We start from the raw sequence: 13616 nt of genomic DNA, 5'->3' as shown, positions 1-13616 counted from the left end.
ACAGGACCATGACTCCATCCTCTCTATTCCAGGGGTTAGAGATGAGCTGCCCCACTGCCCCTTCCGTGCTGGTTTTTATAGAGTAGACCCCTCCTGATGTTCTTATGAGGAGAGAAGACCCTGTTAGGTGCCATGGTAGAGGGAGGCCCAAAGGTCAATGAATACCTGGTTAATATATTGCTACTAGCTGAGATTAGGAAATTAAACCATTAAACCCAGGACCCAGGACAGGAGGAAAAGACAGTGGAGGACCCTGCAATCAGTCTCCTGGATGTCTGTTTGCAGCAAAGTTCTTTCCTTCAGGGTTCAGGGCATCCAGTATCATGATCCTGAGTGTTGTTATCCTGCTGTTCTCATCTGTGAATGGGGCTGGACCCCTACCTTCCTCCATATAAATAACTAGGAGGATCTGTTCACACATACCTGGTACCTACATATTAGTTAATACTGCACAAAAGTTTGGTTTAATATTTTATGTCTTGTAAGGAATAAACAAAATAGAAGGATGATATTTTTGTTAAATGTAATTTAGGTTATGTGAGAATCAGATTCCTGGGGTCCTGGATAACTTATCCTGATGTTTAAAATCCTCATGGAAGATCAGGGGGGTACAGAGCCCAGAAATGACCATGAGACCTGAAGCTCCCTGGTGTAAAGGACCCTCCCTTGCACCTAGGGCTCAGAGAAAGCAGCACAGCTGACTCCCAGGGTCTCCAGCCTCCAGCCTCTACTGTCAGCCTGCACTTTCTCAGCCTTCCTGGCTGCCAAGCTTCTGGTTCCCAGCAGCCTCCTCTGTCACCCTTCACCTCTTCTGATTGGGGCCATTGGCCACTTGGCAGGCAGTGCCCTCCTTGTCAGTCTGCCTGGCTCCCTCTCAGGGCTTGTGGCTTGACTGGGTTCACCATCCCCAGTTCCAGCAGGAACAGGAAGAAGGGACTCAGCAAGTCTCCCACAAAACAGTGGGATCTCTACAGGTGAGAAGGGATAAAGCCATCTCTCCAGCCTCTTCCATACCTGAGAACTTCTTGCACATCACAGCTCCAAGACCAGAGCAGGAAGTAGTGCTAAGCCAGCAATGGTTCCCACAATGGTTAGGATGAGCTTGGAAGGTGGTTCTGAGAAGAGAATGAAAGGAGCCTGGACCTTCAGGTGAAAATCCTGACCCTACCACAGGGCCCAGAGCAGCTTCCATTGTGCCAGTTCTGTGAAGGGATTCCCACCATATACCCATTTTTACCCATCTCAGTATAAGGGATGCATCCTGGATCTAACTTTGGTCCTCTCATTTCCACAGTCAAATCAGCATAATCTCTGCTGGTTGAAGCCCTGGGCCCAGAATCTCAAGGTGACTTTCTCATTAGGTCCTGAGTAAGGGTTCATGAGTGCTGATGGCTGCTCTGAGGAGAGTCAGAGGCTGAGCCATATTGAGTCATATACAGCAGGATTCTCATGGATAGAGAAAATTTAATGGGAATCTCAGCCAGCATGTTCCTGTGAGAGATCCAGCAACAATTTTCAAAGTTAAAAATAGATTCAGGATAAGCAAGTTTCCTAATCTCCAATGCTCGCTTTCTACAAATGTGTCTCATTGTCTGCAAAGCCACCCTTTTGCTTTTAATTTTGGTGATATTACTTTTCAGTTTTAAAAAAGAAAGAAAAACAAAACACCCTGGAATGAAGAATTTCTTCATGTGCACACCTTTTTTCTTGTGTGAACTGCCTTTCGTTCACACTTCTGTGCATTCACACATTTGTGATTGCACTTTTTTGCTTTATTTTAGAATCATTTTTTAATTCCACAGTCAAGTTAATATTACCAATGGGAATTAAGATAAATTTTACATGCATTTTCTCAAAGTTCATTACTTGATCCATTTATTCACTCTAAACCCATGTTAACTGCCATTCTTTAAAACTCATCTTTTATTAATGCTTTCATTTATTAATTCAATCAATTGCCACTGAAATTTATAGCAAAAGGCATCAATGAAGGCAGAATGTTCCTATCTATTCTGGGATTAATGAGAGTAGAAAGATGTGAAGGGCAGAGGGACAAGAGACCTCACAGAGGCAGACCAGATATAATGATACTGGCCTCCCTGGCCAGAAACTGACTTCCAGGATTCAGGATTCATGGTTCAGGATTCAGTAGTAAAGCATCCCAATATTTAGAAGGTTTCTTGGTCTCTCAAAGCCCTTGTTCCTTTGACCATGGCTAAAAGCCTCACATATTTTGCTTTGAGGATCCAAGATTAGAATTTGACTGTCTCTGGGACATTTCATGTTATAGAAAACCCAGAAGATGTAGACAAAGGGTCTAGAAGGCACCAGCCACCCTTTCATGAAACTCTCTCCGTTACTTATATTGACCACGTTCTCAGGGATTTAGTGAAATGGCCATGTTGCCTCTGAGCGGAAGTGAGGGGAGGTCACTGGGTAGTCAGAGATTTTGAATCCCTGTGTCCTTTCTCTCCATCTCACTTGTGGAAGCCACCCCCCAAAAAACATGAATGTCAGAGGTGTATTCAGGCCCATGGATCCATTGTTGTCAGGGAACTGAAGCCAAGTGGCCCAACAGTAATGAAGTCTATGAGGCTTTGGTCTCCTCAAATCTCCCCTCCATTAGGAGCTGCCTCTCACTCCCATCAGAGACCTCAGGAGTTGGACATGGAATTCTTTGTCATGTCTGATGAGGAGCTGGAGAGGTCCCAGAGTATGTAGACCTTGATCAAATTGGAGCCAGAGTGGAGTCAGGCAAAACTCTGCACTGACTCAGAGGCACCAAGTGTGAAATAAAGTCTCCATTCAGAGCTTCCACCAGGGCATCAGGCTCAGTAGCAATTCCTTTCTGCTGTTGCTATATTTGCCCTGTGACAGCTGGTACTTGAAGTAAGGATAAATAGTTATGTGTGCAGGAAAGCACATGCAATGAGAAAACTGGTACATGATTTATTAGGCAGGAGGGAACCTTTTCTCTTTCATGGTAGTTATGGGACTCTGTCATCTTTGCCTTGATGCCTCAAGTACAGAAGATAAGCTTCCTGCCCTTAGTTGAGTGGCCAATAACGGGAGCTGAAATTTAGAGAATCAGTGGCAGCCTCTCTCTCTCCATCCTCCAGCCCAGTAAAGTGAAGGCAAGGGCTTAGGGCTTTTGCCCTTTATTTTCACCGTGCATTTTCCTTATCTAGTTAAGAAAATAATGAAATGGTTGGATGTGGTGGCTTACACCTGTAATCCCAGCATTTTGGAAGGCTAAGATGGGAGGATAACCTGTGGTCAGGAGTTCAAGACCAGCCTGGCCAACATGGAAAAACCCCATCTCTACTAAAAGTACAAAAATTAGCCAGGTATGGTGACATTCACCTGTAGTCCCAGCTACTCAGGAGGCTGAGGCATGAGGATCACTTGAATCTGGAAGGTGGAGGTTACAGTCAGCTGAGATTGTATTGCTATACTCCAGCCTGTGTGACAGAGTGAGACCTTGTCTCAAGAAAAAAGAAAAAAAGAAAGGAAGAAAAAGAAAGAAAGAAAAAAAGAAAGAAGAAAAAGAAAGAAAGAAAGAGAAAATATCCAAAGTTATAAAAATCAAGGGTTGCAATTCTTCTCCAATTCTGGTGGCACCCAGAGTACTGGACTAGATCAAGGGTGCCATGTGCTTGTCACTGCTCCACCACTTAATGGCTGTGACCTCAGGAGAATGTTTTAAATCCTGGTGCTTTTTAATTCATCTGTGAGTCATGGATAAACATATCCATTCTAGTGAGAATAAATGAGAACATAACTCATCCTTACTGAGATGCAGTGAGGATCTCTCCAGTACCAAGGAGTAAATGCAGAGAGAAACATGAAAGTGAAGTCATTAGCTTTTAGGATTTTAAGAAGCATGACTCTTAAAAGCAGGTAGAAAATACACAATACTTACAAAGCCCTGAGTAAAAATCCCCTTTTACTTTAGTAACAATTACAAAATAATTATTTCTCATAATTTCTAGAAAACTAGGGGGAAAACTTGCTCTTCAGCATCTTAAGAAACTTAAATACAGCTTGTGATTATATATCAGATTGGAACCACAAGCTTCATTCTGAGAAAATCTGAAAAGAAATGGGGACATCTCCACTTTTTTGAGTGGTGACCATGGGACCCAAAGTGGCTTGGAAATGACCTTTTATCACCTATGATTGTCAATTTTTAGTTGATTCATTAAATTCTTAGAAAACCCAAATAATTCATACCCTGGAAAAATTCCATATCCAGATACTAGGCAGGATAATATATGTGGTTTAATTTGTTAGGGAAGCCATAACAAATTACCACACACTGGGTGACTTAAGCAACAGAAATTGCCAGACACGGTGGCTCATGCCTGTAATCCAAGCACTTTAGGAGGCTGACATGGGTGGATCACGAGGCAAGAGATTGAGATCATCTTGGCCAACATGGTGAAACCCCATCTCCACTAAAAATACAAAAATTAGCAGAGTGTGGTGGTGCATGTTTGTAGTCCCAGCTACTCAGGAGGCTTAGGCAGGAGACTCACTTGATCCTGGGAGGTGGAGGTTGCCTTGAGCCAAGATTGTGCCATTGCACTCCAGCCTGCTTGACAGAGCAAGACTTTGTCTCAAAAACAACAACAACAAAAAAACAAAACAAACAACAAAAAAACCATAAATTTATCGTATCACAGTGTCACAGTTCTGGAGGCTGGAAGTCCAAGATGATGGTGTTGGCAGTGCACATGTCTTCTGAGGCTTCTTTCCTTGGCTTGTAGATGTCTTCTTCCTAGGTCTTCACATGGTTATTCCTCACTATCTGTCTGTTTCCTAGTCTTCTTTTCTTATAAGGACACCAGCCACATTGAATTTGGGCCCACTCATATGATCTCATTTTACCTTAATGACCACCTTAAAGATCTCTCCAAATGCAGTCATCTTCTCAGTTACTGGGGTTTAGGACATCAACTTCTCAATTTGCAGGGATAGAATTTGGCCCATAACGATCTGGATTATTCTTGAGTTTGCAATTTCTAAAGAATAAAAAGGAGTAAATCTCTTGGGCTTGACTCTGTCTCTTGACACTGTGAAATTTTGTTCTTGCAATGAGAACAAAAAAAAAAGAGAGTCAAAAGTTGGTATCACCCAGAATGTGAGCCCTCCCTAACTCTGGCTGCCCCAAGACCTAGTGCTGTGTCATTCCTGAAAGTCTTGCTCCATTCTAGTGATTCTGGTCCCAGCTTTTCAACTGGGAATAGGATTCTCTCCAAGGGGAAAAACTTTTAATGCTGTGCAGGGTTCTTTTCTTTATATTTGCAGAACAAAAAATGTTGATATATAAAAAGAATGTATGTGTCAACTTTTTGTGGTAATTATTTTTATATCCTTATCAATATCCCATATTGTGATGAATATGTTGGCTTTATTTAGATGGAAGGGACATGACAATGGACCTTTTGAGCCAGGATTTCTCTGGGCCTTTTCATGGGATTCAGTCCCTGCCATGGTGGATGAAGGGAGAGCTCTTGGTGTAGGGTTTAGTCTTTACAATGAACAATGCTGTTTGGGCAGCAGGTTTAGCTCTGCAAGCTTGAAAGTTATGCAGGAGTGTGATCCTCCTCCCCTTTCAAGAGGTCAAGATAGAGCAGGTTCTTTTTCACAGTGCAGTGAGTGAGAGAAGGGAAAGTGACAGACAGCATTCTTTCACCATTTTGTGGCATACATGCATCCAAGTCTCTGGTGTTTTAAAGAATTGAAACTGAGACATAGATCCACTTATCTGTAAGGCAGAACTGTGGAGGAGGGAAGCATATCATCTCCACCACTGGAGAGATCCCTGAAGAGAGATTTGTGAGCCCCTATTTTACCAAAAATGACACAAAATTTTATCAAAATAAAGTAAAATCGTGGCTGTAGATGATTACCTTATTTAGAGTTTCAATTCCACACCTACTTCCTAAGGCATGATCCTTCCCCAGGATACTGTATGTTAGGAACAAATAGTTCCTCTTCAAAAGATTTACCTTTTTGTTCTCTGTTCTCCAAAGCAAGTTCCTTGTCCTTGTACCTCCTCATCTCTCACCTTCATCATCTGCTTGGTCAACAACTCTTCCCACCAGTCCCAATCTGTAGAAAAACATGTCTCTCTACTTACTTTTTTGTTCCTGACCCTGTGAGTAATCTTTCCTTCCTTTGCCATCTCTGGACATGCCTGGACATGCTTAAACATGTCTCTCTTCACCACTTCTGAAACCAACCTGTACCTCCCTTATTTGGAAATTGATAAACAATATCCAATCGGGGTCAACTTAGATTGTGCAGTCCAATCCCAGCCAATGGGAAAGGACACAGAAGTAGTGACTGCATTAGGGATAAAAACCCCTGCTCTCCTTTGTCCAGTGTGCACTCTAAGCAACCAAGAGTGTGAGTAGCACCCTTCTGCAGAAGTAAATTTGCCTTGTTGAGAAATATTCATTTAAGTGCTTATTTTCTTTGCAACTCTGAGCAATATTTTCCAACCTATAAAATCACAGAACTTTGACTTGAGGTGTAAGGCATGATGATGTTATTCCTTTATGACAGATGGGATGTTTTAGATTGAATGTATTTTCCAAAGATGGCTGCAAAAATATCTTTCATCACACTTGGTTTTTTTAGTTTGACCAACCACTCCCTCATCAAGAGGTAAGGTCTCTCTACCCTCTTTAACATGAGTAGATTTGCTATCTGCAAAATATGGCAGAAGCCTGGTTGTGTCAGTTCTGGACACTGGTATTAACCACCTTGCTTGCATCTGTTTCCCTCCACTTCAATCCCTGAACCATGTAAATCTCCCATGCCATCATCTGAGTCCAGCCAACACATAGACCCCTATGAGAGATCATAAAAAATTCTTAGTTATTAGTTTCATGAATATCCTTTTCTATCCCTCCAATTTCAACTTCTATGTGTCCTTAGAGTCACAGTGAGTATCTTGTAGTGAGGATATGATTAGATTCTTTTTATTCTATCCATTGTGATAACCTCTGAGTTCTGATTGGGGAGTTTAATCATTTTACATTTAAAGTAATTATTGATAAGGAAGGATTTATTTCTGTAATTGTGATGTTGGTTTTATGTATGTCTTGTAGCTGTTTCATCCCTCATCTCCTTAGTTCTAACCTTCCTTTGTGTTTAGTCAATTTTTTTCTAGTGGCATGTTTTTATTGCCCTCTCATTTTCTTTTGTGCATAGTTTATGTATATTTTCTTTGTCATTACTATGATATTGTATAAAACAATACAGTTATAACAGTCTTGAATTGAAATTAACATGAAAACTCTGCTTTTTAATATCTTTTTCCACCTCTCATTTTACATTACTGATACCACAAATTACACCTTAGCAGGTTGGCAGGTTGGAAAGTCACAATGTTGCAGTCTTCAGTCTAAAATTTGTAGACCAGTTTGGCAGACTGGAACCCTAAACTGTAGTTGCTGCTAACACCTTGAGGCAGAATTTTTCTTTTCTGGGAAGCCTCACATTTTGCCCAGGCCTTCAGCTGATTCAAAAAGTGTCACCCACATTTTTTAGGGTGATTCCATTTTTGTAAAATCAACTGACATCAGATTTTAATCACAACTGCAAAACACCATCATAGCAACATATAAATTTAGTGTTTGATTAAATAACTAGGCACTATGGTTTAGTGAAATTAACACATAAGAGCCATTATCCCAGTCCATGCTTGTGAACTTGGCATCCATTAATGTTTTCTTAAACCGTAGTTAGTTAGTTTCCAAATAAAAGCAACCATAAAGTCATGTTTGCAAAGATTATACAACTATCTTGCATCCAACTAAAAACACACTGACCCTTTCCTCAGAAAAAGATTCAAACTGAATGCATGATATGCACTCTTCTCTTTGATATATTGTAACCTAAATACCATGTTTAATAAAAGGGAACTCTTGTTATGACATTTTATGTTTTATTACAAGATGATGAGGAAAATATGAAAACAAAGGTTTTTCCTTAATACATGTATGGATACATACACACAGACATAAATATCATTATATAAACATTAGAAAGGGAGGACCCAAGATGGCCAAATAGGAACAGTTCCATAGTGCAGTTCCCAGCAAGAATAATGCAGAGGGTGAGTGCCCACTGCATTTCCAGAAAAAATTTTCACAGCCCACAGACCAGGAGATTCCCAGGCTGAAAAGTGCCGAAAGTGCCACAGGTTTTCAGCATGGTGGTTTCAGCCAGTACTAGGTTGGCACATAGAAACAAACAAATTTGGGCAGCCATTTCAACTGATGCCTGGAATGCCTGGGAGACAGAGCCACCCATTCAACTGAAAGGGAGAGGGCAGAGACAGGGAGCCAGGCAATCTGCCTCTGTGGGTAACACGCCCACTAAACAAGCAATCTGAAATGTTCTGGATTGAGAGTTTCACAGCAAGTGCAGCTAGAGGTGGGACAGTTCAGCTCAGTCAGGGGAAGGGCAACCACCACTACCTAGGCAGTCTGCCACTACTGAGGCAGTTCACACAGCAGCTGGACAGAGCCTGCAGCAGTTCAGCAATGCCTCTGCTGGCAGACTGTGACTAGACTACTCTGTGCAGGGCAGGGCAGCTATGAAAACAGGCAGCAGCATGACAGGAATTTATAAATAAAGCCAAACATCCTAGGACAGAGCACCTGGGACAAGAGGTGGTTATGAGTTCTGCTGCAGCAGACTTAAAAGTACCTGCCCAGCATCTCTTCACTGAACAATGGAGCTCCCATCACAGCACTTGAGCTCCTATACAGAACAGACTGTCTCCTCAAGCAGCTCCCTGACCCCCATATTCCCAAAGAGACACTTTATAAAGAAGAGCTCAGGCTGACATCTGGCAGGTAGCCTTCTGGGATGAAGATAACAGAAGAAGAAACTGGAAGCAACCCTTACTGTTCTGCAGCCCCTGTGGGTTATCCCCAGGCAAGCAGGGTCTGGAGTGGACCTCCAGCAGTCTTTCAAAAAAGGGTCCTGACTGTTAGAAGGAAAACTAAGAAACAGAAAGAAATAACTTCATCATCAACAAAAAGAACATCCATTCAGAGACCCCAACTGAAAGTCACCAACTACAAAGACCACAGAGATATAAAGCCACTAGATGGGAGGTACCATAATCGCTGCCCAGAGTAAAGAAGGTCAGCAGTGCGAGGAGCTGCTATGGTGCTGAGTTCCCTGGCAGAGCCGGCCAAGCCAAGGCAGTTGTGGCCATGAAGGTTGGGGAGTGGTGCTAAGGATCAAGTATACTGTTTTAAAAAAGAAAACAAAACCCAAGCATGAGGAAGGTGGGTGCCACATCTATGTGGGCTTCGTGCTGTGGGCTGCTGAATGAAGTCATGGGAACTGGAGCTGCCAGGGGCCAGCAGTCAGGATTTGCAGGAGCCACCAGTCCATTCAGATTTACACCAAACCCTGATTTTTCCACCTACCCACCAGCAGCTACGGAAGGGCCCAACATAGTTTGTAAAGCCTGTGGACTTTCATTTTCAGTCTTTAGAAAGAAGGTACAGAGTGAAATCACTTCAGCAAACACAGATGATAATGACAACGACGATGAGGATGACGATGAAGAAGAAGAAAATGTGGTTGATCGGACCCCTGGGCTCTCCAAGAAGAGAGTGAGAGCTTCGCTGTCTGACTTGTCAAACCTTGATGATGTGGAAGGGATGAGCGTGCACCAGCTGAAGGAAATTCTAGCTCGGAATTTTTTCAACTGTTCTGGCTGCTGTGAAAAATGGGAACTAGTAAGGAAAGCAAACCGGTTATACAAAGAGAATGAAGAAAACCAAAAGTCCTATGGCAAGCGGCTGCAGCTGCAAGTTGAGGAAGATGACAGCCTGTGTTGCATCTGCATGGAGGCTGTCATCGACTGTATCCTGCTGGAGTGTGGGTACATGGTTACCTGCACCAAGTGCGGCAAGCACATGAGTGAGTGTCCCATCTGCCAGCAGCATGTGGTGCAAACTGTGCATGTGTTCAGGTCCTAAAACTGAGGCTCCCCTCAACAGGATAGTCACCCCCAAACTTGACCCCAAACATTTCAATGCACAGAAGGAACTAGAAAGTTACTGTTCAAAGGCTGAAGCTATTTTTAAAAATTATTTTCATTACTAAGTGGAGACAGAAAGATCCATACTGAGTTGTGGAAACCTTGGTCCATGCTATGAGCCTGTCTGCCTGTGGACACATGAGCTTCCCAGGCTCAGCTGGGCTTTATCACACATCCCATGAACACTCATTGAAGTCAGCCTGTTTGTGCCATGTGGGCATCAGCTACTGCTGTCTTTGGAGGACAGTTATCCTGTTCTCTTATTTCCCCTTCATCCTATTTTTACCTTAAACTCAGAAGTTTGAAACTTCTGTCTTCTTTGGATAAGATAAGTGTCCACAAGTGGTCGACATGGAAAATGCTGAGCAGGGGCTCCTCTGAATGTTCACTTTATTAGTCATGTATATTTTAAATGCTAACATTTGATGAATGTAAGTTTCCACATTGTTGCTGTTTCTGCATTTAAACATAATTGGGAACAACCAACATTCTATAGTCGACTGCCAGGGCCTTAGACTACACATGTCCATTTTTGTTCAAGTATAGCTTTTTATAAGCAAGGGCTGCATCTAGCTTCTTTTATTAGAAGTGTGTGTGCTAAATTCTTTATTAATGTGTAATCAGTTTACACTGTTTTGTATAGTGAAGGTGTATTTTCAGTGCTACCCACTAGCTGATTTTAACTTCAGGAATAAAATTAGTTTTAAAAGAAAAAAAATTCCACTAAGATGGGAGGAAACCAGTGTAAAAAGGATGAAATCACCAAAATCCAGAATGCCTCTCCTCCTCCAAGGGATCAAAACTCCTCACCAGCTAGGGATCAAAGATGGATAGAGAATGAATCTGATAAATTGATGGAAACAAGCTTCAGAAGGTGGGTAATAACAAACTACTCAGTGTTAAAAGAACATGTTCTAACCCAATGCAAAGAAACTAAGAACCTAGAAAAAAGATTAGATGAGATGCTAACTAGAATAAACGGCTTAGAGAAGAATATAAATGACTTGATGGAGCTGAAAAACACAGCACGAGAACTTCATGAAGCATACACAAGTTTCACTCGCCAAATTGACCAAGCAGAAGAAAAGATATCAGAGATTGAAGATCAATTCAATGAAATAAAAAGGCAAGAATAGGGAAAAAAGAGTGAAAAGAAATGAACAAAGCCTCCAAGAAATATGGGATTATGTGAAAAGACCTAATCTATGTTTGATAGGTGTACCTGAATGTGACAGAGAGAATGAATCCAAGCTGGAAAACACTCTTCAGGTTATTATCCAGGAGAACTTCCCCAACCTAGCAAACCAGTCCACCATTCAAGTCCAGGAAATACAGAGAACGCCACAAAGATACTCCTTGAGAACAGCAACCTCAAGGCACATAATTGTCAGGTTCACCAGGGTTGAAATGAAGGAAAAAATGCTACGTGCAGCCAGAAAGAAAGATAGGGTTACCCACAAAGGGAAGCCCATCAGACTCACAGCAGATCTCTCAGCAGAAACTCTACAAGCCAGAAGATAGTGGGGGCCAATATTCAACATCCTTAAAGAAAAGAACTTTCAACACAGAATTTCATATCCAGCCAAACTAAGCTTCATAAGCGAAGGAGAAAGAAAATCCTTTATGGACAAGCAATTGCTGAGAGATTATGTCACCACCAGTCCTGACTTACAAGAGCTCCTGAAAGAAGCACTAAACAAAGAAAGAAACAACCAGTACCAGTCAGTCCAAAAATGTACCAAATGTAAAGACAATTGACACAATGAAAAAAAAATGCATCAGCTAATGGGCAAAACAGCCAGCTAGCATCAAAATGGCAGGATCAAATTCACACATAACAACATTAACTTTAAATGTAAATGGGCTAAACGGCCCAATCAAAAGTCACAGACTGGAAAATTGGATAAAAAGTCAAGACCCATTGATGTGCTGTAGTCAGGAAACCTATCCCACATGCAAGAACACACATAGGCTCAAAATAAAGGGATGCAGGAATATTTATCAAGAAAATGGAGACCAAAAAAAAGCAGGAGTTGAAATCTTAGTCTCTGATAAACTGGACTTTAAACCAACAAAGATCAAAAGAGACAAAGAAGAGCATTACATAATGGTAAAAGGATCAATACATCAAGAAGAAATAATGATCCTAAACATATAGGCATTCAATACAGGAGCACCCAGGTACATAAAGCAAGTTATTAATGACCTACAAAGAGACTTAGATTCCCACACAATAGTAGTGGGAGACTTTAACACTCCACTGTCAATATTAGACAGATCAATGAGACTGAAAATTAACAAGGATGTACAGGACTTGAACTCAGATCTGGACTAAGTGGACCTAATAGGCATTTACAGAAATCTCCACCCCAAATCCACAGAATATACATTCTTCTCAGCACCACATCACACCTATTCTAAAATTGACCACATAATTGGAAGTAAATCACTCCTCAGCAAATGCAAAAGAACGGAAATCATAACAGTCTCTCAGACCACAGGGCAATCAAATTAGAACTCAGAATTAAGAAACTAACTCAGAGCTGTACAGCTTCATGGAAACTGAACAACTAGCTCCTGAATGTTGACTGGATAAACAATGAAATGAAGGCAGAAATAAAGATGTTCTTTGAAACCAACGATAATGAAGACACAACATACCAGAATCTCAGGGACACATTTAAAGCAGTGTCTAGAGGGAAATTTATAGCAATAAATGCCCACATGAGAAGTGATGAAAGATCTAAAATTGACACCCTACCATCAAAATTGAAAGAGCTAGAGGAGCAAGATCAAAAAAACTCAAAACCTAACAGAAGACAAGAAATAACTAAGATCAGAGAACTGAAGGAGATAGAGACACAAAAAAACCCTTCAAAAAAATCAATAAATGCAGGAGCTGGTTTTTTGAAAAGGTCAACAAAATACACAGACCACTAGACAGATTAATAAAAAAGAAAAGCGAGAAGAATCAAATAGATGCAATAAAAAACAATAAAGGGGATATCACCACTGATTCCACAGAAATACAAACTACAATCAGAGATAACTACAAACAACTCTATGCACATAAACCAGTAAATCTGGAAGAAATGGATAAATTCCTGGACACTTGCATCCTCCCAAGCCTAAACCAGGAAGAAGTTGAAATCTTGAATAGACAAATAACAAGGACTGAAGTTGAGGCAGCAATGGCCTACCAATAAAAAAAGTCCAGGTTGAGAGGGGTTCACAGCTGAATCCTACCAAACATACAAAGAGCAGCTGGTACCATTCCTTATGAAACTCTTCCAAACAGTCCAAAAAGAGGGAATCCTTCCCAAATCATTTTATGAGGCCAACATCATCCTGATACCAAAACCCAGCAGAGACCCAACAAAAAAGGAAAACTTCAGGCCAATATCCATGATGAATATAGATGCAAAAATCGTCAATAAAATACTAGCAAACCAACTGCAACAGCATATCAAAAAGCTTATCCATTGCAATCAAGTAGGCTTCATTCTGGGGATGCAAGGCAGGTTCAACATACACA

The 13616-nt window shown here is 41.3% G+C and overlaps 1 protein-coding gene across 1 annotated transcript; it reads left to right on the top strand.

Moving 5' to 3' along the window:
* Positions 1-9308: 9308 nt before the first annotated feature.
* Positions 9309-10019, top strand: LOC105710517 (E3 ubiquitin-protein ligase RNF34-like). The gene has a single exon (XM_064380570.1). The coding sequence runs from the start codon at positions 9309-9311 to the stop codon at positions 10017-10019; it is 711 nt and encodes a 236-aa protein (XP_064236640.1).
* Positions 10020-13616: the final 3597 nt, after the last annotated feature.

The sequence above is a fragment of the Aotus nancymaae genome, unplaced genomic scaffold (genome assembly GCF_030222135.1).
Source record: "Aotus nancymaae isolate 86718 unplaced genomic scaffold, 86718_ANA_hifiasm-v0.15.2.pri h1tg000027l, whole genome shotgun sequence".
Lineage (NCBI taxonomy): Eukaryota > Metazoa > Chordata > Mammalia > Primates > Aotidae > Aotus > Aotus nancymaae.
Note: the sequence above shows the minus strand (reverse complement) of the source record. Positions and strands in the feature narration are given on the sequence as shown.